Here is a 25433-nt window from a genome sequence, read left to right on the forward strand (position 1 = left end):
TCTTCCAGTCCCTTATTCATATTTAAGATGACTTTTCCCGACCATAGCTTAACCCCAGTTGTTATTGTAATAGTCTCTGCTTTGCCTTGTTAGACTGTAGCTATCCAGTACTCTTAACCTTTCCCCCTCCCACATCCCAGTGGTCTTATTCACCTACTGGTTTCCCAGTTTTCTTGTTGACTTATTTGGTGTAGCTCTTTTTATAGAATGTGGAGTTGAACATTAAGTTCCCAATTCAATCACATTAATTCAGCAGTTCTCTGAAGTGTATAATGCAGAACAAAGAAGGTTACAGGCTTTTGTTTTAAATGTAAAAAAATAAAGAATTTTCTTGAGCACCTTTTAGTAGTTCATAAAAACACAGAGGCAAGTTTCAATGCTCTCCTGCTCTTCCTACCCCTCAGTGCCAAAATACATATCCTCCTCAGATCCATGGAGGCAGAATCTTGTAACCATGCAGATCTGATAGCAAGCTCAGGCTTTAATCTTATTATTCCATTGTTGTCTCTAGAACTATACTACCATTGATTTCTATCGACTGTTGCTAGTTAGATAAAACAGTTACCTGGATTTTGGTCTACAAGCCTTGGAGCTTCAATGTGCAAGTGAAATACTCTCTTACCTTTGGTTTAGTGTCTTTAGGAGTTAAAGTGGAGGGACGTGTAGTGCTGGTGGCTGGGCGTTTGGGAGTAGTGGCCGAAGTAGGACCTGCAGTAGGGCTGGTGGGTTTTTTGTTTTGGCCAGGTGTGGCAGAAGCTGGCCGCTTGGGGCTTGTAGTGGACAGTGGCTTGGTTTTCGTTGCTGCAGGTTTTGCTGATGGTGTGGATGCTGAAGGCTTTACATTTTTCAAAAAGCAACATCCAATGTAAACACAAACATAGACAAAAAGAAAAAAATAGCGCATTGTAAACAAAAATGTTAAGCAGCAAGGAACATAAAATGCTATTTAGAGGAAACAAAAACATTAAACATCCTGTCTTCTGAGCGTAACAAAAGAAAGGCTGAGAGCTGGCATATAACATTGACCGGAAGTAATGTATTACCGGTTTTACAGATGGGGAACAGCAACACTGGGACCAGGATTTTGCCCTCTGAAGTCAATAAGAGTTTTGCTATTAAATTTGATGGGACCAGAATTTGGCCCAGAGACAATCAAGGCCCCAAAGGGAGTCAGTGGTGGAGCTACAATTAATATTTGGAGTTCCTGACATTTAGTCCTATGCTCAATGAACGGGACATTTCTGTCTAATTATACATATATAATGCAGTGCAAGATCTAAATTCTAATCTAATCTAAACCAATGACCAAATTCCCAGTCCCTTCAATGTGACCTGGATTCAGCCTTAGGTATCAACTCTTAATAAAAACTGGAGCTTAGTTGTTTGAAGCCTATTCCTTTGGATTTGTCAGGTGACAATGTGAATGAGAGTAAAACCATGGCATTCACGGATATAGAGATTACTGTTTGGGTTCAAAACTTCAGTAAGAGTTCTGGTTCAGACTCTGCTGAGTGCTACCATCTCTTTGAGGTAGAGACCAACTGTTTGTACAATGCCAAGCAGACTAGGGCCCCAGGTCCTGATGGGGACCCCTGTATGCTACTGAAATACAAATACATTAATAATAATGAAACTATCAAGTGGATCAAAATATTAATATTCTTGAAATGTCATTATGAAAATTTATTGTTCTCCCCACCATGGACATTGCCCAATGAATTATTTTACATTTAAGTTGAGCATAAATTTGTTGGGTTAAATCCAGTTAATTAGATTTACTGAAAGCCAATTTGTTTGTAACTTTACAATTGAATTACATTGTTTGGTGTTCAAATGAAATACTTCCCCAAAGCCACTAGCTCAGAAAACAGAAGTGTATCATCACAGCTTAAGAAGCAGGGAGTAAAGCAGGCAGGGGAAACCAAACCCACAGAGCTGGGTATAAAGAAGCCATGACATAACGGCACACCTACCTTGGTCTTCTTCTCAGGGCTTGGAGGAAGCTCTTTGTTTGGAGGTGCTGTGATGTCATTTCCCGTCACAAGCTCCACCGGTTTTATCTCTTCTGGTTTTGCTGACCAAAAAAAGACGACACCTATATATATATTTAAACTTCCTTTAAATTCATTTATTTTAAAAATGGCACTATAACTGCATTGAAAGACAAATACTGCACAAAGAGCAGCTAAGGTTATATGACGGCTGCTTCTAGAAAGGCTCTTGGGAGATGGAATGCCTTTCATGAGCCTTTCCAGAGATCATGAACTTCCCAAAATGGTTTAACTAGAGAAACTAACAGCTGACCCAATGAGCCATTATTAACATCTGTAGAAAAACTCTTTAAGGTCTATAGGAAAACTCATTGTTTAATAAGTTGTACCTAAAAATTGTTAGGTATATAGGTTGCTTATTTACTTGGACCAATTTCAGCCCAGAGTATAAAGCCCCAAAATATAAAACTACTTTTATGCTGTCCCTGTTTTATATCCACACTGGTGATACTGGTGGTACTTTTCTCTGACTTTAGTTCCTCTTATGTCACACTATATGGCAGTTCCTCACATCCAAATTTTACACTCTGAATAAGGGAGATTCCCAGCAGCAAAAGTTATTTGACTGTTATAGCAGTAGAAGTTAAAAAGGTAGAGATGTGGCAATTATGTTTAGACATAAAATAAATAGTACAGAAATGTATTAGTACAGAAGTTGTTAGATGTATCATGCTTCGGCATTGAATGTTTCAAAGCACAAAAAGCTTTAATTTATGGGTTACATAGTCACGGGATGCCAGGATTTTGACCACAATTTCTAATTTTCTTCACGGTTCTTCTTCCAAGAAAAGATGTCATTAAATTCCCAGGCATCAAAATTATATTTACTGACTCTCACAAAGAAGTAGGGCTATAGCTATATTAAATGTGTCCCTGTCCACTTCCAAAAAATGTATCTGAAAACACTGTCCAAACCACCAGTGAAAGACAAATCCCCTCCCCCCCGCCAGCAAAACCCTTTAAATAGCAACCTAATGATATTTTTCTTCCCAAATCTTTTAATTTGGCACAAAATAGAAAAGCACTTGAAGATCTAAAGTGGAGCAACTAGAACAGAAAATTGCAATTTGCACCCTGCGATACATTAAAAAAAAGTAACGTCTGCTTCCCCGTCAGGACAGTGGGGTGGGAATAGGTATTGTTTCATATTCTCTGTGTATATATAAAGCCTGCTGCAGTTTCCACGATATGCATCTGAGGAAGTGAGCTGTAGCTCACGAAAGCTTATGCTCTAATAAATTGGTTAGTCTCTAAGGTGCCACAAGTCCTCCTTTTCTTTTTACCAGTTTTACAATATCAGAACTGTAAGCAGAGTCTGCTACACTATGAAGTGATTTACTGTTGCACTTTCTGTGGTATCTGAACTCTGAACCATGTGGCCCACAAAACCCTTCACAAGTTTACTCAGTTTCCCTTGTCATCTGGAGAGTAAGATGCAGAGACACATTTGTATTTCTAAACATAAGAACATAAGGTATTTCTAAAAAAGAATATCAATTATGCAACAGATTGTCATGTTTTACTACCATGGTAAGAGTCTACTGGAACAGATGTGTGATGAGTTGAACAACTAAAAGATCCCTTCCCAAGGTCTTCCAAGAATTGCGGTGTACATTTCATATTTTCTGGCTTGTCCATTTCACAGAGGCAAAGCCTTAAACACACACTCGCAGAGCTGGTTTTGCTCATCCAAAGCATGTTTAGTTTCTTACCTGCTTTTGTCTAGTTGGTGTTGCTCTATAATACTTAATGTTTTCTTCCCCCTATACTAATTACAGGGGGCTTTTTTCTTGCATTATATTCAGCTTTTCTCCTTTTCCCAAGCCCCAAACTACATTAAAAGTTACAGAGCTGCAGTTTCTTTTCTAAACACAAAAATTTTTCCATAGAAAAACTAGCACTGAAACTGATGGGGGTATTTCTTATTGTACATGTGAGGCCAGAATCACTGACCAGCTCACGTTCTAATAGTCTGAGCGCCCAATTATTTTTGGTAACTAATCTAAATTGGCCCATACACACAAGTAATTTCTACTGAAGTTCAATAAACCATTATATTTTTCCCCTTAGTTTGTCAACCTTAACTGTAGCAGCAAAATAGGAAATAATTATTGTCAGCAATTCTGGGATTTGAACAGCAAATTTCTGTCCATTAGTTGTTTGAGGCTAAGTCTCTACAGGTATTTATTCTGCCTTGAAACTTGGATCTGGAGAGAGTTTTATTTATGAGTTCAAATTTGTACAGAATTATAATGGTCTTACATAAAAACACGCATCTTTATCTTGCCTATTGGCCTCTGTGGTACCGCAGATGCCAAGATGACCCTCCACCCATTAGCAATTGCCTTCAGGTAATAGCTGCTTATTTCAGCTAATTCAGCAGCAACACCAAACCTTTTGTTTGATGATAATGTTTGAACATTCCATGTATATAACGTGAAGCTGTTTACTGAGGCACAGGCTGAGTCACCCAGTTGAATCTTATTCAGATGTATTCCTGATTAGCTTCTTACTGCCTTTCGAGTACAAAAGTAATGCAATGAAATCCCCTTTCTTTTGCAGACAGCAGCATAATCCATACCTATGGAAGTAAGCATTGGACACTGTAAATGAATCTCACTCCAACCAAGGCATAATCAGAATGAAAATTCTGAGACAATGGTGTTAAGGTTCTAAAAGCTTAACAATAACTTAAGGGAAAGAAAATCCTAACAGAACACTGAAGTTTAAAAAAATCATGCCACCTATGAAAGCCTGGATATTTTAAGATGATGGAGCTACATTGGGAGATGTCACTATTACTTTATGAATTAGAAGGTGATTTGTGTAGATCATCATTAGTTACCTTCTTATATATGCCAGGCTGGTGAAGTACAGCAGCAATTTCGACCACAAAGGGCCAACCAAGAAAACACCATTTGTGCAGGTGTCTCCTTTCCCATTATAAACTTGATGGGGAAGGGGGAGTTTGGCAGGGCCTCAAGGGACATTAGACGGGCATTTTTGTTGTACATTCTCTTTCTTTCATTTAATTAAACCACCAAACACGCTCATCAGTACATTTGCCTTCGTTCATCATTTAATTACTAGGCTGCTCTCTTTTCAAACATGGAGGACAGCACTGCCTGGAAAGAACTGCTAGTTACAGGGAACATTAGGAAAAGCTGCCAAATCTTAATCAAATTTGTTCATTAGTCTGTAAGAATCATTGAGGAGACCTTTCAGTTTGCTAGCTCCTCCAGTCATAGCAGTTAACCTACCAAAAGGTATTTCAAGGACATTTTTGTTCAAAGCTACAATGAAGTCTATTGCTACACTCTTCTGAGTAGAATTCTTTCTTTGTCTACTCCAGCTCTTGCTTCTCACTGAATTTGCTGATGGTGAAACTACTCAGCTCAGCTGATCCAGCAAAAAGAAGCCAATTAATCCCTTTGGGGAAAAGTGAGAAGGGGATTTGAAGGAGAAAGAAAAAGGACATTCCACATAATGACCTGGCACTGAGAAAATGACTTGTATAATGCTGGGATCAATTGTACTGGCCATATTGTTACTCCATGTAATCACAGCAATGGGAATAGCTAGTAGGATACTGGTTTCAGAGTGGTAGCCGTGTTAGTCTGTATCAGCAAAAAGAATGAGGAGTATTTGTGGCACCTTAGAGACTAACAAATTTATTTGGGCATATGCTTTCATGGGCTAGAACCCAATTCATCAGATGCATGGAGTGGAAAATACAGTAGGAAGATATATACAGACACAGAGAACATGAAAAAATGGGTGTTGCCATACCAATTGTAACAAGACCAATTCATTAAGGTGGGCTATTATCAGCAGGAGAAAAAAACCTTTTGTAGTGAATCAGGATAGCCCATTTCAAACAGTTGACAAGAAGGTGTCAGTAACAGGGTGGGGGGGGGTGAATTAGCATGGGGAAATAGTTTTACTTTGTGTAATGACCCATCCACTCCCAGTCTTTATTCAAGCCTAATTTAACGGTGTCCAGTTTGCAAATTAATTCAAATTCTGCAGTTTCTCGTTGGAGTCTGTTTTTTAAGTTTTTTTGTTGGAGAATCGCCACTTTTAGGTCTGAAATTGAGTGACCAAGGAGGTTGAAGTGTTCTCTGACTGGTTTTTGAATGTTATAATTCTTGACGTCTGATTTGTGTCCATTTGTATTCTTTTGTGTAGAGATTGTCCAGTTTGGCCAATGTACATTGCAGAACAATGCCCCTCTGCATCTCTAACACCACATCTCTAACTCAAATGCTGTCTTTACACAAGCCTCAAACATAAATCAAACCCAAAGGAAAGTGGCAGAAGTCTGTGGGTAGATCTACAGGTTCCAACCCTGCTGGCAAACAAGGTGGGTACGTGGCAGGGTTCTGCTGCAAACACACCTAATCAGCCCCTGCCAAGCAAGCCCCAATCAAGGGGGATAGATTGGGGCTGGCTGAAAAGCCTTATGTCTGCCTGGCGATTGGCAATACCTGCCAGCCTGAGAGACCAGGAGCTACAAAGGCTGGGAAGGAGCCAGAAGGAGCTGGGGCAGGCAGAGAGAGGGGTCCGTCACAGAGGGAGGTGGAAGGCCTCTAGCTGGTTACTGACCCAGCCTGCAGTAGGCAAGAAACCTGTAAGGATTGTATATAGTTGGACACTAGTGGTGGGAAAATGCTTAAAGAATAAAAGACATGGGTGTTGCACAGAGCTGAAGTCTCCCTGGACTTATTCGGGAGGGCAATGAGGCCCAGAAAAAAAGGGGCTGGCCGTGCACCCCGTGACATGTGGAGGCTTGTCCAAGATCCTTTTGTGCCAGAGCTACAGTTTGGTGACCCAGAGATGGAGGGAACCCTGCAGTGGCAGACTCAGCAGCAGGAGGAGATGCAGAAGACGCTGCAGGCCTTCCAGCAATCCCACCAGATGGAGAGACAGGCTCTACTCGCCTGGCAGGCTGAGCAGCAGAAGACTGTGCAGGACTTTATTAAGGAGCAGGCGGGGGTGCGGCAACAACTCCTGCAGAAACTGATGAGTTCCTCGTGGGGAGATGGCACCCCCACTACAGGGTTGGGCCTTTGTAAAATGGACCCCGCCGACAACCCCGAGGCCTTCTTCTGTAACTTTGAGCAAGTGGCCGTGGGCACTGGATGGGACAGGGCAACCTGGGCCCTATGGCTAGCCCCATATCTCGCTGGGGAGGCACAGGCTGCATATATGGCCCTGACTGATTCACAAACCAGGTAGTATGACACCATGTATGCGGCCGTCCTAGACCAGGTGGGGCTTTTGTCCGAGAAGTATCAACAGAAATTTCGGTCGGCCAGGTGGACTGGAGGCATGGGGCCCCAGGCCTTCACCCAGAAATTGACAGACTGGACCACACCGTGGTTGCGGCCCAACACCCAAACGGTGGAGCACATCACGGACCAGGTGATACTGGAACAGTTTGTGCAGAGCCTCCCAGAGAGCATGCAAGCCTGGGTCCGGCAACACCAGCCGGACACTGTAGAGGCCGCAGTCAAGCTGACAGAGGAGTATGCAGAAGCGGACTTCTCTCCAAGGGCGAATCAGATACCTTGGGATGCAGGGGGAGGGAAGAAACCCACAGAACCCTCCCCTTGGGAAGAGCGTGGAGAGACGGAGAGAAGAGACAAAGGGTGCCCCTAGTCGCCCAGGACAGCTTGTATGCTGGTGTTGTGGGCAGCTGGGACATAAAAAACGTGATTGCCCGGTGATGGAATGTGGCATAGCCGAGTTCTGTGGCTGGACTGAGATTGGGGGGTGGAAGAAGAGCCATGGTTTGCCCACCATTCCCATGCAGGTGGAGAGAAAGCCCAGAGGGGACTGGAAGACACGACCTCCGCCCACTTGCTCGTTCAGCCGAGGAGATAAAGCCACATTAGCTTATTCCCAGAGAGAGGATGACACTCAAATTCATCCACATGGATAATGAGTATTGTCCCATGGCCCAGGTGCCCCTAGAGGTTTGGGGCAAGTTCTCCTGGAAACGGGTGAGGGTATTAGAGGGGTTATCTTACCTCATAGTCCTGGCGACGGACTGGGAACCTGTCCCTAAAGGGAAGGAAGACATGGGGAGGAGACCCACTGGGAGAAAGAGGGGAAGTAACCCAAAGCAAGGGGGGGGACCCCAGGAAGGAGGAGGGCCCATGGCCCCAGGGAGAAGGGGATCTAGACCCTAGACAACATAGTCAGAAAAGAGACCGCACAAGAGTAGAAGGGGGACCAAAAGGAGCACCCTGAATTAGAATCCTCAGGGGAGGAGACCCCAGGGGCAGAGGGGGAGGGGCCTAAGGAAGGCCTGAAGGTGGGACCCCCACCCGGGGAGGTCCGAACTTCGCTGGGTCGGGAACCAGAACTTGAGGCACTCGGCAGCCTGGGCGAGGTCTGCCCCAGCCCTGGCTAGGTCTGTCCCAGCCCTGGTCCCCCGTCAGAAAGGAAAAGGGAACAGCCAGGACGACGCACCTGAGGCTGTGACTGGTGTTAGGACCTCTGGGTCACCGCAGACTTGTGGGGCAGCCCATCCTCTTCCCAGTGTGCCTTTTGTGGGTGAGGGATTGGTGAACCCCTCAAGGATGGGCCCGGGGACCCCCCAGGTGGGCATGAGGGGCTCCCCCGGAATAACCTCCCAGGCAGAGGGAGGCAGGGCCAAGCAAAGCCAAGCCTGGAAGCGGCTTAAGTGGGGAGGTGTGTGGCAGGATGCTGGTGCAGACACACCTAATCAGCCACTGTCACACCAGCCCCAGTCAAGGGGGATAGATTCATAGAATTATATAATATCAGGGTTGGAAGGGACCTCAGGAGGTCATCTAGTCCAACCCCCTGCTCAAAGCAGGACCAATCCCAACTAAATCATCCCAGCCAGGGCTTTGTCAAGCCTGACCTTAAAAACTTCCAAGGAAGGAGATTCCGCCACCGCCCTAGGTAACACATTCCAGCACCCTCCTAGTGAAAAACTTTTTCACAATATCCAACCTAAACCTCCCCCACTGCAACTTGAGACCATTACTCCTTGTTCTATCATCTGCTACCACTGAGAACCATCTAAATCCATCCTCTTTGGAACCCCCTTTCAGGTAGTTGAAAGCAGCTATCAAATCCCCCCTCATTCTTCTCTTCCACAGACTAAACAATCCCAGTTCCCTCAGCCTCTCCTCATAAGTCATGTGCTCCAGTCCCCTAATCATTTTTGTTGCCCTCCGCTGGACGCTTTCCAATTTTTTCACATCCTTCTCGTAGTGTGGGGCCCAAAACTGGACACAGTGCTCCAGATAAGGCCAGATTGGAGCTGGCTGAAAAGCCTGGCGATTGGCAACACCTGCCAGCCTGAGAGGCCAGGAGCTACAAAGGCTGGGAAAGAGCCAGAAGGAGCTGGGGCAGCCAGAGAGAGGGGTCCGTCACAGAGGGAGGTGGAAGGCCTCTAGCTGGTTACTGACCCAGCCTGCAGTAGGCAAGAAACCTGTAAGGATTGTATATAGTTGGACACTAGTGGTGGGAAAATGCTTAAAGAATAAAAGACATGGGTGTTGCACAGAGCTGAAGTCTCCCTGGACTTATTCGGGAGGGCAACTGGGCCCAGAAGAAGAGGTGCCAGCCATGCACCCTGTGACAGGGTGTCAATACAATGCCACATGATGGAATTTGTTTTTTCAGTTTGCTACTTTGAAAACCTATGAATTGGTTTATGCCTACACGTGCACACACATTCATAAACTATGTTAAAAGAACATTAAAGTTGCAAAAATCACGCACTCAGAAGTTAAGAAATTCCCTAAGCTCACCACCCTGCAAATTTTTAGGGCCGAGTTTTAGGATAAAGGGCAATTAGAGCACCAGCCAATATGACCATGGAACCATAGGCTATGACCAGTTAAAGAGATATTGAGATTTCAGTTAATGACTAGAAAGAAGTCTCCTGGTGAAAAGGGGCACTTTCTTTCCATTGATATAAAACTGGCCTCCTCTCAAGATCAGATTTCTCTAATCCATCTACACTTCCAGTACCAAATCACGTCTGACCTCCATATCAGGTAAGAATGAACATTTAAGGTAGAACCAGAAGCATACAGCAATTAATCTCGCTGCTCTCTACATGTCTCTCTTCATTCTGAGCCTAGCAATCCAAGGCACATAACTTCCCCATTCCACAATAGTAGCAAGAACCTAGCTGCTGATTCCATACAAGGTTGACAATCTCAGCTATGGCTGATGCCTAAATAAGAGCTTTCAGTATACAGGAGGGTAACTGAATTGCTCAGCAGGGCAACATGAGGATGTCAACATGGATGATGGGGTGGACTGCTTGATAAACTGCCCTGTTCTGTTCATTCCCTCTGAAGCATCTGGCACCGGCTGCTGTCGGAAAACAGGATAGTGGGCTAGGTGGACCATTGGTCTGATCCAGTGTGGCCATTCTTATGCTCAATCAGGGAAGACGTGAGACTTATCAGTCACGCCGACCTTTTGAGTTGGCACCACCATCATTTCCCTGAATAACCCAGTAGCAATACTGCTTTCCACTATCAAAGGTGCCATTGCAGACACATGTGCTGAACACAGAGACAAAGCGCCATTGTTTTAAAACTTAAAATTGTTCAGTCTAAATGGGATAATACATACTTCACAGAACTACTGTGGGCATTAAGTAGTCAGTGTTTGTATAGCATATTGGAAACACAAGGCAGTGAGTAAGTGCTAACTATGATGGTCACTCCACAGGATGGGGTAGTTAAATAGCTACAAATGCTTTCAAAACTAGTTTTATCCAAAAAGGAACTGGTTTAAAACAATGAATAACCTGGCACATAACTAAGATTGAATGGGCCATTTACTGTTCATGTAAGTGTTACTCTGTTTAAAGTCTCAAATATTTATTAGTATCTCAAAGCTACATTGGGAACTGAATGGAGAAAGATGTCTGCACTGTAAATGATTAATTACATATCTTCTTGAAGTCTGGTAATGTGACAGAGGACATGAACTGAATGATTAAATCAAGTTTATCCTGACTCAAAGTGACACTAAGGAAACTTTCTCACACACAAATGTATTTCTAAAATCAAAAGGGAATGGAGCATCTTGCATCAGGGAAACAAGAGAGAGAAAAGGGAAATTTCCATTTCCAGCATGACCTGAAGGAAGAATGACATGGAAATATTCTTAAATCACATCTATAGATCTCAATACAGTTACTACAACTGGGTAAGCATTATCCCCCCATTTTGTTTTATAGATGCGGAAATGGAGGCACAGAGAGGTGGTGACTTGGCCTAGGACACCCGTGAGTCAGAAGCGTAGAATACAGATCTCCAAACTTCCAAGTCCCTGCTACAATCTATTTGACAAGAACCATCCTCTCACAGAAGATACAGTCTTGAGTGAAAAAGCTACGATGGACACGCACTGTGCTTGAACAGCTTTACAGTTTATGTTCTCTTCTCTTTCCTAATCATAGTTTTAAAGATAGGCATGTTATAGAAGTACACTCTCAGATGTATCTAGATGGTGTCACTGCTTTGCTGTTGTACATTTTATAGATCTAAAAAGTATTTTAGAAGATAAAGTAGTTTAAATATTGTACACCAGCTGGTACACCTAGGAAAAAACACTATCAAAGTTCATTCTAAGGCCAAGAGGGACGACACATTGAAAAATACATCTGCATCTTAAAAGTCTCAAAGCAGGAAATTGTATTTACAGCTACAATTCTTAAGCATCTGGGGATGTCTGGCTGAATTAAAATAGTGAGCACAAGCTAGGAAAGTGGGGTGGAGATGGAAGGTAGGAATGATTATACATACGCAGCATGTTTGAAAAAAAGGTCTCTGGTAAGATGAGGTCTTATTTCCCATATAGTTTTCTTTAAAACTTCATGAATTCTTAGTGTCTTAAAAAATATTTGGGAGTAGCAGTTCATTAATACTTAAATCCCTGTCCTCCTACTCATCTCCTAGGAGACACTCACTTCAGTTTTACACAAAGGATTTATTTCACCTGTCTGGCACCTATTGCCTGATTATGTTTGGGTCATTAACGTGCCTCAAAATGGAGGCATAGCCATATTCAAATGCGCTTGTGAATGAGGTTATGCACTCAACTCCATATGCTTCCCAGCAAGGGATATTCAGCAGGCTAAACTGAACTGAAACATCTTTCACTGAAATAGCTCCATAATTCTCAAAATGGATTTTCTGTTGATTGCTCTAATCCTTAAAAGCAGTAGATTAAGCAATAAGGGAATGATCATCCTTACTCTTCTTCTTAAACTAAAATACAACCAAACAGCCTTTGAAACAAAATGCAGATGCTTTAAACAATGTTTTTAACCAGAAATGTTGCGTCAAGACACACTAGATTAAATTTGTCCCTCTCTCCCCCACAAAAAGCTGCTGCACCAGCACAGCAAAAAACAACACTACTTAAACCTTTTCTTTGTCTAAGACTCTTAAGACAAAGTTTATCTACAAATAAAACAGCTCAATTTAAGCAGAGGTACAATCCTCAACCCTCCCCTTTCCAAAAAAAGGCTAAAGAAAGTTTAAGTCTCTCTGACCCAAATACAGAATCACTAAGCATTTTATCTGGCAGAGAATGTAACTCAATCAGCCTGTATGCGTTCACTTAACATCAAGTATTGAGAATATCCGATTTATACCTCTCTGCCTGAATTCTGTGCATTTAGGCTCATTTATTGAAGCTCTATACTTCACTCAAGCAAGAAAAAACAACAAGAAGAACTGGAGGGGCGGGGGGAAACTTTGCTTAGTGTCCATTAGCAACTATGAAATCCAACTATCATGAGCACTGGAGAAAAATACATATTATTCTCCAAACTCAGCCTTATGCTCGCATGCCCAATAAGATAAACTTTTATATTTAGAGATAAATAACAAATGTACTCTACTGAATCACACCATTTTGCACTTGAAATTTGACACTGGGGTATGAACAGGACTGGCTAAACCACTGATGTATCTCGCTTATCAATTCTTCCTTCCTTCTAATGATAATGAAACTCAAAGTTACACAACTTTATGAACTGTTAAATGGCCAGCAATTAGATGAGAGGGTCATATGACTGACTATATCTAGTGACTCCCCCTTCCCAAGACAACATCTAAGCACCTCCCAATTACATAAAAAACAAACCACCACCACGAGAAAACTTGGCAGAGGGTCTCAACTCATAGGGCACTAGGAGATAGGATAAGTGATCTAAGTGAATATAAATGTATGGACCAATATGAGAGACAGACTAAAAGTTGAAGAAAAGTCTCAATTATTCAAAATGGCGGTGATACTAGTGTCAGTTATGCCATTGGCTAAAGTGAGTCATATACTTACTACTTCAGGAATTATAGTCCACTATGTTATTTTCAGTATGTGAGGGAAGAGAGTATAATCACAGTTCCTCTGAGGTTGAAAGAGTAATCAATCTTATCTCTATATCTGTTTACATAGTGCCTAGTATACCGTTGGCTCTCTTGTTGTGGTGAAGGGGCTTGCGTGTTCCAATGAACCTCAGAGCTAAGTTGTCGGGAGCGTCAAGTTCCTGGTAGGGGTCTCCCAAAGCAAACAGGTCTGAGGGGAGGTCCCAGACAAAGCATAGTCCCCCAAGTCCTCAATGGTGAATCAGGTGGAAGAGGGTCCTTGGATCTCAATGGCTGTGAAAGCGGATGAAGGCTGCACCAAGTGGAGATCTCCAGTTATCCCAGAGACTTTCCCTGCCACTGGGCCCCAGACCTCCAACTTGTCATGATCGTGTTGTAGCTGTAGACGCACCAGCTTCCTCACATTAAAAGAAATCACATGCAGGCTTCTACCATGGGAAATAACATCTTTCCAACCTTCTAAGCCCTGCGGCGACCAACTAGTGGTGACAGGGACAGGACTGGTGAATTTGGCAGTCCATAGCCAGAAATCTGCACGTAGGCGGTGGTAGTTAGATGGTCATCTGGTACCTAGACTTAGATAGGGGTGCAATTCAGCAGCTACTATCGCGACTAAGCAGTCCTCTTTAGGATCCCCTCTAGGGGAGGGATAGCTGAGTGGTTTGAGCATTGGCCTGCTAAACCCAGGGTTGTGAGTTCAATCCTTGAGGGGGCCATTTCGGGATATGGGGCAAAAATTGGGGATTGGTCCTGCTTTGAGCAGGGGGTTGGACTAGATGACCTCCTGAGGTCCCTTCCAACCCTGATATTCTATGAGGAGACGGCAAAAAAGGTGCCCTAAACCTAGGCTGTCTCATACACTCCTTACTGGATTACTGCATCCAATGGGATCACTCTGCCTGTGGTTGAAGCTACAAAAAGACAGTGACTTTTGCTACATGGAATGTTCACTCCCTTATGGATAACAAAGATAATGTACAGACAGAAAGATAATGTACGTCACCAGGAAACTTGTGAGACAGAACATCGACATCGCTGCCCACAGTGAGACAAAGTGCCCAGATGAAGGTCAACTGAGAGAAGAAGGTGAAGGCTACACCTTTTTCTGGAAAGGAAAATCTGCAGAGGACAGGCGCATTCATGGTATTGGTTTTGCAATTAGGAATAAATTTGTCAGTCAGCTTACAGAATTTCCTGTAGGAATCAATAAATGTCTTATGACTCTTCGTCTTGAGCTGTGCTGTCATCAGTGCGTATGCCCCAACGCTTGATTCTATTGAGGGTATCAAGGAACAATTCTATACAGATTGTGATAGAGTCTTGACCAACATTCCCAAGGAGGACAAGATCATTCTCCTTGGAAATTTTAACACTAGAGTCAGGTGGGAGTCAGATCTCTGGAATGGCACTATTGGAAAAGAAGGAGCAGGAAAGCCTAACTCCAACAGCATCCTCCTCCTAAGCAAATGCATACAACATGGCCTGGCCATCACAAACACCCTCTTTAGACAAAGTGAGAAGTATAAGACCACCTGGAGACACCACCACCGATACCTCCAGAAGATCCTTCGTGTCAAGTGGCAAGATCGCCGCACTATGCCAGCATCCTCGCTGAAGCCAGTGTCACCATCATTGAACCAATGATCCTCATGCAACAGCTTCGCTGGGCTGGACATTGCGTGCGGATGCCAAACTCTCGCCTCCCAAAACAAGTCCTCTACTCTCAGATCACCCATGATCAGAGATCCCATGGTGGTCAGAGGAAACACTATAAAGACACACTGAAAGCATATCTTAAGAAAACCGATGTGGACATCACAAGCTGGGAAGAGCAAGCCACCAACTGACCCCAATGGCGTCATATCCTCCATCAGCCAGTGGCCCGCTTCGAGGAGAAGCGCCTTGCCCTCTAAGCTGAAAAGAGGGAGAGGAGGAAGGAAAAAGAAATAACTTTCTCCCAGCAGCCACTGGCCTTCCACAAAATGTCTGTACCTACTGCAGGCTGATTTGTGGTTCCAGGATTGGACTCCTGAGTCATCTCAGGACCCATATGTAAATCCATGGTAGAGATCATCCTCGAACTCAAGGGATCACCAATCAATCAATCACTGTTGGCACCATACAAATGATCATTCAAACATTAGGAATTACCATGCCAGATCAGGTCCATCTAGTCCAGCAGCCAGTACCAGATTCTTGCACTTCCTCTGAACTAACACCAGAGGACAATGAACAGAGATGGAATAACCTGCCCATAGCGGAAGTTTCTTCCTAAATCCCAAATCTTAACAGTTAATGGCTGGTTTATATCCTGAAGTATGAATGTTTATATGCATTACCTTTATTCTATTTAATGCAATTGTAGGTGGTTGTCATTGTCATAGTTCAGGGCAATTGCACCTGTATTCCTCCTCAGTGATCTCCCATGGGCACCCACTTTTAGCCTTCTGGCTCCCAGCCATCAGATTTCTGGGGCAGAGATCAGTGTCTCATTCCCTCCTCACTGGGGAATCTTTAAAGCTGCACAGTTCCCCGCCTACACTGTGACATCCCCTGCAATCCAGACTGCTTAAGAAGCCAGCATCTGCGCTTTGCTTTCTCTCCACAGATTCCAAAGCCAGAAAGGACCACTGTGATCATTCAGTCTGACCTCCTATATAACACAGGCCAGAGAACCTCCCCAAAATAATTCCTAGAACATACCAATTAGAAAAATATCCAACCTAGATTTCAAAATTAGCAGTCATGGAGAATCCGCCACGACCTTTGGTAAACTGTTCCAATGGCTAATTACTCTCACTGTCAGAAATTTACCCTTCTTTCTGGTCTGCATTTGTCTAGCTTCAACTTCCAGTCACTGGATTGTGTTATACCTTTCTCAGCTAGACTGAAGAGCCTATTATTAACTATCTGCTCCCCATGAAGGTATTTACAGGCTGTAATCAGTCTCCCTTAATCTTCTCTTTGTTAAGCTAAACACATTGAACTCTCAGTCTATTACTATTTTCTAAGCCTTTAATCATTTTCATGGCTCTGAATCCTCTCCAATCTACCCATACCCTTCTTGAATTGTGGACACCAAAACCGGACATAGTATTCCAGCAGCAATCATAACCGTGTCAAATACAGTGGTAAAATAACCTCTCTACTCCCACTCAGGATTATCCTGATTATGCACCCCAGGATCCCATTAGCTCTTTCAGCCACAGCATCACATTGGGAACTCATGTTCAGCTCATTATCCACCATGACCCCAAAGTCTTTTTTAGCATCACAGCTCCTCAGGCTAGAGCTCCACACCGCTTAAGTATGGACTAGCTACATTCTTTGTTCCTAGATGTATACATTTATGTTTAGTCATATTAAAATGCATATTATTTGCTTGAGACCAGTTTACTGAGTGATCCAAATTGCTCTGAATCAATGACTGCCCTTTTCATTATTTACCACTCTCCCAATTTGTGTATAATTTGCAAATTTTATCAGTGATGATTTTATGTTTTCTTCAAAGTTATTGATAAAAATGTTAAACAGGATAGGACCAAGAACTGATCCCTTCAGGTCCCACCAGAAACAGACCACTCGATGATTCCTTGTTTAATTACAGTTTCACAGAATCACAGAAATGTAGGGCTTGAAGGGACCTCAAAAGATCATCCAGTCCGGCCCCTTACACCGTGGTGGACAAAGTAAACCTAGACCATCCCTTATGAGTGTTTGTCCATCCTATTCTTAAATGCTTCCAATGATGGGGCATTCACAACTTTCCACAAAAGCCTATTCCAGAGCTTAACTACCCTTACAGCAAGATGGATAAAAATTATTTTTTTATGTTTTTATTTAAATGATCATTTTTTCTTCTTAAAAATCAACCTGTTTAGTGAATGAAATAAATGAAATCTGAAAATGACAATGCCCCTTTCCTCAGAAAATAACTGAAATACAAATGGAAAAATTGATTAAAATCAATTATTTAAATCAAGGCTTTCCACTTGATTTAAATAGCTGATTTAAAATCACCTTTATTTAAATCAGCATACCCAGCCTCATAGTTAGAAAGTTTTTCCTATTATCTAATTTAAATCTCCCTTGCTGCAGATTATGCCGATTGCTTTTTGTCCTACCTTAAGTGGCCATGGAAAACAACTGATCCCCATCCTCTTCTCACCTGATCTGGCTCATTTTTTTTTCAACTCTGTGAAACTGCCCTATTAAAGCAACAAGTATATAAAATATTGGTCTGGTCTTTATTCTGCTTGCACATTATGAATGTGATCAAGTCATGACCACTTGTAAGCTATTAATTTCTAGTTCTGCAATAAGCTTCTCTTTATCTGTTAGGACAAGGTCTAATATAGAATTCCCCCATGTTTACTTTAAGACTTTTTGAGTTTGGAAATGATCTATAATATTTAGAAATTCCAAAGGATGTTTTAGTACTGGCAGCTTGAGACCTTCCCCCCTCCCCTCCGCCAGCATATGTTACTCAAATTGAAGTCCCCCATTACCATGTAATTTTTTTCTGCACATTATAGAAAGGTACATACGAAGGTGGTTATCCTGCTCCTAGTGTGATTTGGTGGTTTGTAGCATACACCAAATAATATCCCGCCTTGTGCTTTATCTATTAGAACACTGATCCATAAGCATACAAAATCATTTTCTTCCAAGTTATCAGTGACTCAGAAACAGGCAATACCATTTTTGACAGAGTGCCACTTCCCCTCACCTTTTGCCCACTCTATCCTTCCGAAGTAGACTATAACCATTGATTTTAACATTCCAATGGTGCAAATCATCCCACCAGGTTTCAGTAATACCAACTAGACTGAATGTATGCTCATAAATGAGCAATTCAAATTCCTCTTGTTTGTTACCCAGGCTCTTAGCATTAGTGTATAGTCAATTCAAGAATTTCTTCTAATCATGTCCTTTGTTTCCTTGATTAATTTTGTTTTCAGCATCTCAATTTTGTGCTCAACCATTCCTCTTTTTCACTCCCCTTTTATTAGTTTAACCTTCTTCGGATTACTCGAGCCAGCCTGTCCCTAAGGAGATTGGTCCCCCTTCTATTGAGGTGGAGGCCATCCAATCTATATAGCTCCTCTGTCCACAGAAGGGGACCAATGTTCCACAAAACCAAAACCCTACACCCTACACCCCTTACTTAGCCAGTGGTTCACATCCAGAATCTTGTGCCTTGTGTCTTCCTTTGCTCGGGGAGCAGGAAGGATCTCAGAGAAGACTGCTTGGACATTCTTCTTCAACACACTTCCGAGTTCCCTAAAGTCATCTACTATTTGCAAGATATCCCACTGATATGAACTACCACCTCCTTTCCTATCAACTTCAGAAGCCTATCCTGTCTTAGAGTGACATCTCATGTCTTGGCTCCAGGAAGGTGGCACATTGTCCTGTTGTCAGTCTGTCCCTTTCAGAATGTTCTTTCTATTCTTCTGAGTATTGAGTCTCCAACAAGGATAGTTTGTATTCTTTGGACAGTTGGAGAACTCTTTGCAGGGAAGCTTGATTTTCTTACAGGTTGGGCTGAGCTGCCATCCACATGTCCCATACACCTCTCTGTTCCCTAGGACCTGCTGGAGATATCTTCCAAAATTTCGATGTTGAAAGGATCTGTATCAATTTGAAACTTTGAGCTCTATGGAATTCCTCCTGGTCCTCTTCTCTCTGGTGGCCACAGCCTGTCATCCCTCATCTATCTCCAGCCACATAGAATACTGCTATGACCTCTTGTTTCTGGTGGTTATGAATCACCAGGCCTCCTCTCTGACTTCTCACTCCAGTTCCTTGGTGGCCAGCTACATTCTTTCTTGAACCTAGGATACTGGTGTTTCCAGAACCTGGCTATTTAGGAACTCCTCAGCTTCTCTGATTCTCAGTAGCTTCTCAACTTGCCCCTCCAATCCAAGAATTTTTTCCTCCAGCATAGCCACCAACTTGCACTTCATGCGCATGAAATCCCATCCGTCTTCAGGCAGGAAAGAACACGGCATGTCCGTTGCAAGCCACCACCATTGTTCTATCGCCGGCCATCTTGACATCATATGTAGTGCTACACCTGGAAGGAAAGCCTCCCACACTCCGTCTCTAAGCTTCCTCCAAAGTTCTCCTGTTCGCTGCCTCTGTTCACCCAGCAAGTGACTATTATACCAAGTCTTCCCTGCTTAGCTCAGTTCTGCCCCCACTACCCGTGACAAACTAACCACTCAGGGACTTCAAACAGCTGGGCCGGTGAAAGCTCCAGGGGCTAGAGCTGCACGGCCTTTAGCAAGGCACCCTACTTACTCAGGGATCCGCAGCCCATACACAGAGGCTATGACAAGTGTATTGGATGCAGTTATAATTTACCACACAGCTCTTTATAAGCAAGCACATTTATTCTTAAGGTGCAAGCAGTACAGAGAAAACACTAAAACTAAAAGAACCTACATGCATGCTAACAGTCACCCCAATTCCAGCTTCGGGCTCTGGCAGGTGTCAGTCCTTCAAAACCCACAATTGGATTTTCCCCAAGGTTACAAGTTCATAACTGTCTCAGATTCAGAACCAGAACAGAAACTGGCCAGAGCAGACTGTTTCTTTATATGCTCAGACCTTGACCTCCAGGAACTGGGAACACATAATCAGCAGTCAATCACCTCTCCTCAGCACCTAGCTTCAAGAGACTGGGTTTTTGCATAACCAGAGGTGGGGAATTTGCATTCACCTCTCCCTAGGTATTCGCATCAGGAAATCCACCTAACATTTATTGTCCCCAAAGTCCCTTCCTGTCTGGCACATTTTTAATATAGGCCTTTGAACTCCATCTCACATTTCCCCAACAGAGGTTACATACAATCCCAGCCCACAAAAGTACATAAACCATTCATTTAATACAATGGCCACCAAACATACTTAAATTTAATTCTGCAAGGTCTCCCAAGGATGTGGCAGGACATTGCCATATCTGACACAGTCATTATCCATATAAATATCTAATCTTTATTTCATTTTGAGTCCTGCTAAACTCTTGGCCTCAATGAATTGTGATACACATTCTGCATGTTAATTATGCATTGTGGAAAGCAATATTTCCATTTCTCAAATTTTAGATGTGTTGCCTTCCAATATCACTGAATTCTCCTTGTTCCTGTATAATTAGAGAGGGTAAATAGGAATTTCTGATTTACCTTCTCTAGACCTCCCATTATTTTGAAGACATCTATTATGGTTTAGGTCTATGGGTGGTATAGGTATACTTGGCCCTACCTGAGCATAGGGGGGATGGACTACTAGATAACCTCTTGAGGTCCCTTCCAGTCCTACATTATGTGATTTTGATTATATCCCCTGGTTTGTCTGTTTCTAAACTAAACTTTCCAAATCTTCTCTCTTTTCCCATCTTTCCTCAGCTAATTTATGAGAAAGGATGACCAAAACTGAAATGAATATTGCAGAAGAGGGTATTAACATTGATTTATACAACTGTATTACAATATTTTTTTCATTATTTTCTATTCTATTCCTTACCACATACTACCGTTTTGTTTGCTTTTTAAGATTGCCAGATGCACATTGAGCAGAGGTTTTCACTGAGCTGTTCACAATGACAACCAGGCATTTCTAATACATCTATCACTGGTAGCTAGTCACTTCCATTTCCCCCTTCCTCCCATAGTCTATCATCTTTTCTTGTTATCCATCTAATATAGGATGTAAGCCTTTTGGGCAGGAACCTTGTTACATGTCTGTAAAGCAGTACCTACACTAATGACTTTATAGAAATAAATAAATTGCAGCATCTCATTACTGGGTAGTGGGAGTGTGACATTTTCTATTACCTTCTAGTCATGCATTAACATTTAATGCATTTAATCTCACTTCACATACTACCACAGTTTAACACTCTTTACAAATGTTTGAAGCCTTTCTTTGAAGAACTTTTGAAGTCTGACATTCCCACCTACACAAAATAATTCAAATGGTGCCTCATTTATCAAGACTGCATAAATTATCTGTATGTAAAGGCATGTGGGAAACGGAACACTGTAAACTGTAGGATATATGCACACAGGCGTGCACACAAAATGTGCCCGCTGGGGAGGAAAATACTTGGAAAACAAGATGGCAGCAGGAGACCTGGAAGTGTTATTACCACCACACATTGTTTATAGACTTGTAACAAAATAAGTTGGTCAAAAGTCCAGTTGGATTTTGTGCTGCACGCCCAAAGATATCAGGAATCAGAAAGGTGATAGTCTCTTTCTTTACAGCTCTAGCACAATGATACCTAGAATTTGGGGACCTCAAAACCCAAAGGATAGCAAATAATTGGAGGAAATTCATAGCAGAGGACCCACACTCAGAGTGGAAAGGTGTCAATAAATGAGGAAATAAATATATATAGGTTAGGTAACAACAATGCAGAGGGAGAGGGTGTGAGAAATAAATTCCATCCTTCATAACCTACTATGCAAACAGTCAAGTTAGATTTCTGTTTGATGGGAAAGCATGGTAGGGATTTTAAGCTCTACAACTGATGATTAAATGATATGGAACAACTAAGAAATGCTGCTGTTCTGCACAGTTTTATGTAACTCTGAAGTAATTACTTTTTAAATCTACATCACAGGCACCCAAGAGCTTTGGATGGGGTAGAGTGTTTTAGAGTGAAGTCTGAATAAATTTGCACCACCATTAAAATCTAAATTTATAGGTAGAAAATTTCTTTAATGTGACCCAAGAATACATAAACAGGAGTAAGGCAAAGAAATTTAGCAAAGAAAAGATCAGTGCAAGAGTCTGACTGTGGAATCTTCTTTCCAACAGAAGTCAGCAGAAGCACCATTATTTGAATAATTCAAAATTAGACTAGACAAATCATTCACGAGTATTTGGAAGGGAAATGTAGGCAGCTGATGAGAGTTACAGAACCTTGAAACAAGGACCAGAAGTTTTAACTTAATTCACAGAGTGGCAGGAAACCAACAGAACAAGAGATTTAAGGATGAGGAAGCTTAAGGCTGTATCAGCAGACAGCAAAAAGTTGATTTTGGCAATGATGTTTTGAACAGATTGTGTGTATGGAGGGGAGCTGCAAGATGAGTATAAATAAGACCAAAGAAAAGGAATTTGCATCCTTGACACCAGAAATTATTAGGATATGAGCGAGCAATTTAGCTATTAGAACAGAGAGGAAAAGAGAGATTTCTGACTGATATCATATCTTAGCCAAAAAGCTGCTTCCTTGGGCAAGTTATTTCTTATGTCACAATTTCACCATTCAGTAATGAAGAAAACTCTTTGTAGATGCTGTGAAACCACTCTAGTAACATCCAAGTCATTCTTTCCTGTTTTCTTGCATTGCAGAAAGTCCTACTAAGACATGCAGATATGAAGCAATGAAAGGAGCATTTTACCATTTCCACTGCAATCTAGTCTACTTAGACTAGATCCAGTGTCTGAAACCACTGTCAACAGAGTGAAGTAAACATGACCTGACATTTTCACCATTGTCCACCATTTTTCTGGACAGAATGGTTAATTTCACTGTGCACTTTTTGTGAAAATATGAGCAGTACCAAAGACACTGCAGCGGTCTGCAAACTCAGACTGTATCAAGTCATGTTTTAAAGGCTGCCTCTGCAACGATAAGAACTATAAATTATTTTTCAAAATAAAGATTGCAGCCTAACGTTTTCAAACCCAGATGCCTACGAAGTTAGGCATCTAAATTAATATTTGCACACCCGCATAAAAGTGGGCTGATTTTCAGAGGTGCTGCACACTCCCATAGCCAATAACTTTGACTTCAATTGTGGATGTTCAGCCTTCTGAAAATCAGCTCACTTAAAATTAGGCATCTATATATGGGTTTAGATGCCTAAATTTACACATCTGTGTTTGGAAAATGTTGCCCCTTAAGTTCTGCAGAGGTTGTTGCCTTAGCTACACCATGATTTCCTAACTGCCATTGACAAATGGATTTTTTTTTTTATGTCCTGGATACGACCATCAGTAGCTGCTGAATTACCACAAAGAACCAGACTTGAATTTCATAACAGGCTCTTTAGAAGCTCACTGACACCAGACATTTCATAACCAGAAAGGTGCACACAGACAAGATTCTGATTGCTTGGCCACTGATATGTTCAGATTCATCCCTTGAGAATATAAATGTTTGTGACATCACAACTGATTAGATCAGGGTGGGCAAACTCTCTGGCCCGAGGGCCACATTGGGGTTGCGAAACTGTATGGAGGGCTGGGTAGGGAAGTCTGTGCCTCCCCGAACAGCCTGGCCCCTGCCCCCTATCCGCCCCCTCCCACTTTCAACCCCGACTGCCCCCCTCAGAACCTCTGACCCATCCAACCCCCGCGCTCCTTGTTCCCTGACCACCCCCTCCTGGGACCCTTGTGCCAACCGCCCCCCAGGACGCCACCCCCTATCCAACCCCTCCTGCTCCCCGTCCCTTGACCCCCACCCCCAGAACCTTCGCCTCATCCAACCACCCCTGCTCCCTGTCCCCTGACTGCTCCCCGGAACATCCTGCCCCTTATCCAACCCCCCTGCTCCCTGCCCCCTTACCATGCCGCTCAGAGCAGCAGAAGCTTGCAGCCACACTGCCCTGCAGGCATGGTGGGCCAGAGCGCTGCACGGTGCACTGAGGCTGCGGGGGAGGAGCCAGGGGCTAGCCTCCCCAGCTGGGAGCTCAAGGGCTGGTCAGGATGGTCCCGCAGGCCAGATGTTTGTCCAACTCTGGATCAGTTAACGTTTAAGTTGTCACAAAAATGTGGTTTCCCTAACTTTCATTTCAAAAGCACTATCCAGAGCAAATCAACTCAGCAGCACAGATCATATTTTCATGCAAATGGGCGATGTCTAGGTATCTAGTTCAAATCCAGCAAAGAAGAAATTGGGATCTACCTATGCTGCCATCTGATGTCTGTTTGGTGAACTCTGTGAAATAAGCTGATGGTCTCATTTTTAGACCCAGTGAACTGATATCAGCAATAAAAAAATCCCACCCACCCTCCATCACTACAATTGACATGACTTGATGTCCCTTTGCTGGCAAGCTCAGCTAAGAAGATACGGACTGAACAAATGATAATGAATGATTTATACCCTCTCCCCCGCTTCAGCTACATCAGGGTTAAGATACTTTGGCATAACAGACTTGGGAAATTTTCACTGCCACTGCACCCACTTTAAAGTCACTTTTTCAGAGCAAGTAAGCTGCAGAACTGTCAATCAAGCACCTTTCACCAGTGTTAAATCTACATGAAAAGATTTAAAATAAAGAAAAATCCTGAAGAAAACTACTAGAAGAAAAAGCAAAACACAGACTGTTTCATCAGCAGAACTGTCTGTAATTAGAATGGTTTTCAGAATTTTCTAGTCTAGGTAGGTTCAGTAGCTCACTAAAATGGATAACCGGGATGGAACGTAGAGCAGCTGAACACTGTGGATTCATCTAATTGGCCATTGGGTGTCACTAACACTTCACAAAAATAGAGATAAGAGATATTTAACCTGGTGGTTGAAATACCACCAAATCTTGTTCAGAGACCATAATTCAGTTATGACTGCTGGGGGGGCTTTCAGTGTGTTGACCTACAGTATTAGGTTGGGGTTTTAAAATCAGGTATCCTTTTTATTGGTCATGCTCCCTGTCTGTACTATTTCCTCTCTCACAGGACAGTTTGTTTATAATTCAGCTTTAAATTCAAAATCTCAATATCTGATCCCTCTCAATTGCTTTGATATTCCATTGAAGGATGAGTAAACAAGCTAACTACAAAGCAGCCGTTGGATTAGGAAATTCATGTACACTTCTTTAGCCTTTATTTCGGGCCTGTGTTTTTCTCCTCTGTGAGAAGTTCCTCATTCACAGAGAAGGGACAAAATAAAACAAAAAGGTAACACACCCACAGTCCAGGGGAATAAAAACAGCTACATAAATAATAACAGAGCAAC

General features: G+C 42.6%; 1 protein-coding gene across 3 annotated transcripts in view; it reads right to left on the reverse strand.

Annotated features, from left to right (window-relative positions):
- The window catches only part of MAP4 (microtubule associated protein 4), a 282495-nt gene that overhangs the window by 30022 nt on the left and 227040 nt on the right, over positions 1–25433 (reverse strand). For 2 of the 3 annotated variants that reach the window (XM_084620175.1, XM_084620173.1), the window contains 2 exons: positions 1974–2074; positions 623–835 (listed from right to left, as the gene is read on the reverse strand). In XM_084620175.1, coding sequence (XP_084476301.1) covers positions 623–835; positions 1974–2074 — 314 coding nt within the window. Of the gene's footprint in view, positions 1–622; positions 836–1973; positions 2096–25433 lie in introns of all 3 variants that reach the window. The other variant, XM_084620174.1, reaches the window with a different exon arrangement.

This window comes from Lepidochelys olivacea (genome assembly GCF_965140295.1).
Source record: "Lepidochelys olivacea isolate rLepOli2 genome assembly, chromosome: 2".
Classification (NCBI taxonomy): Eukaryota; Metazoa; Chordata; order Testudines; family Cheloniidae; genus Lepidochelys; species Lepidochelys olivacea.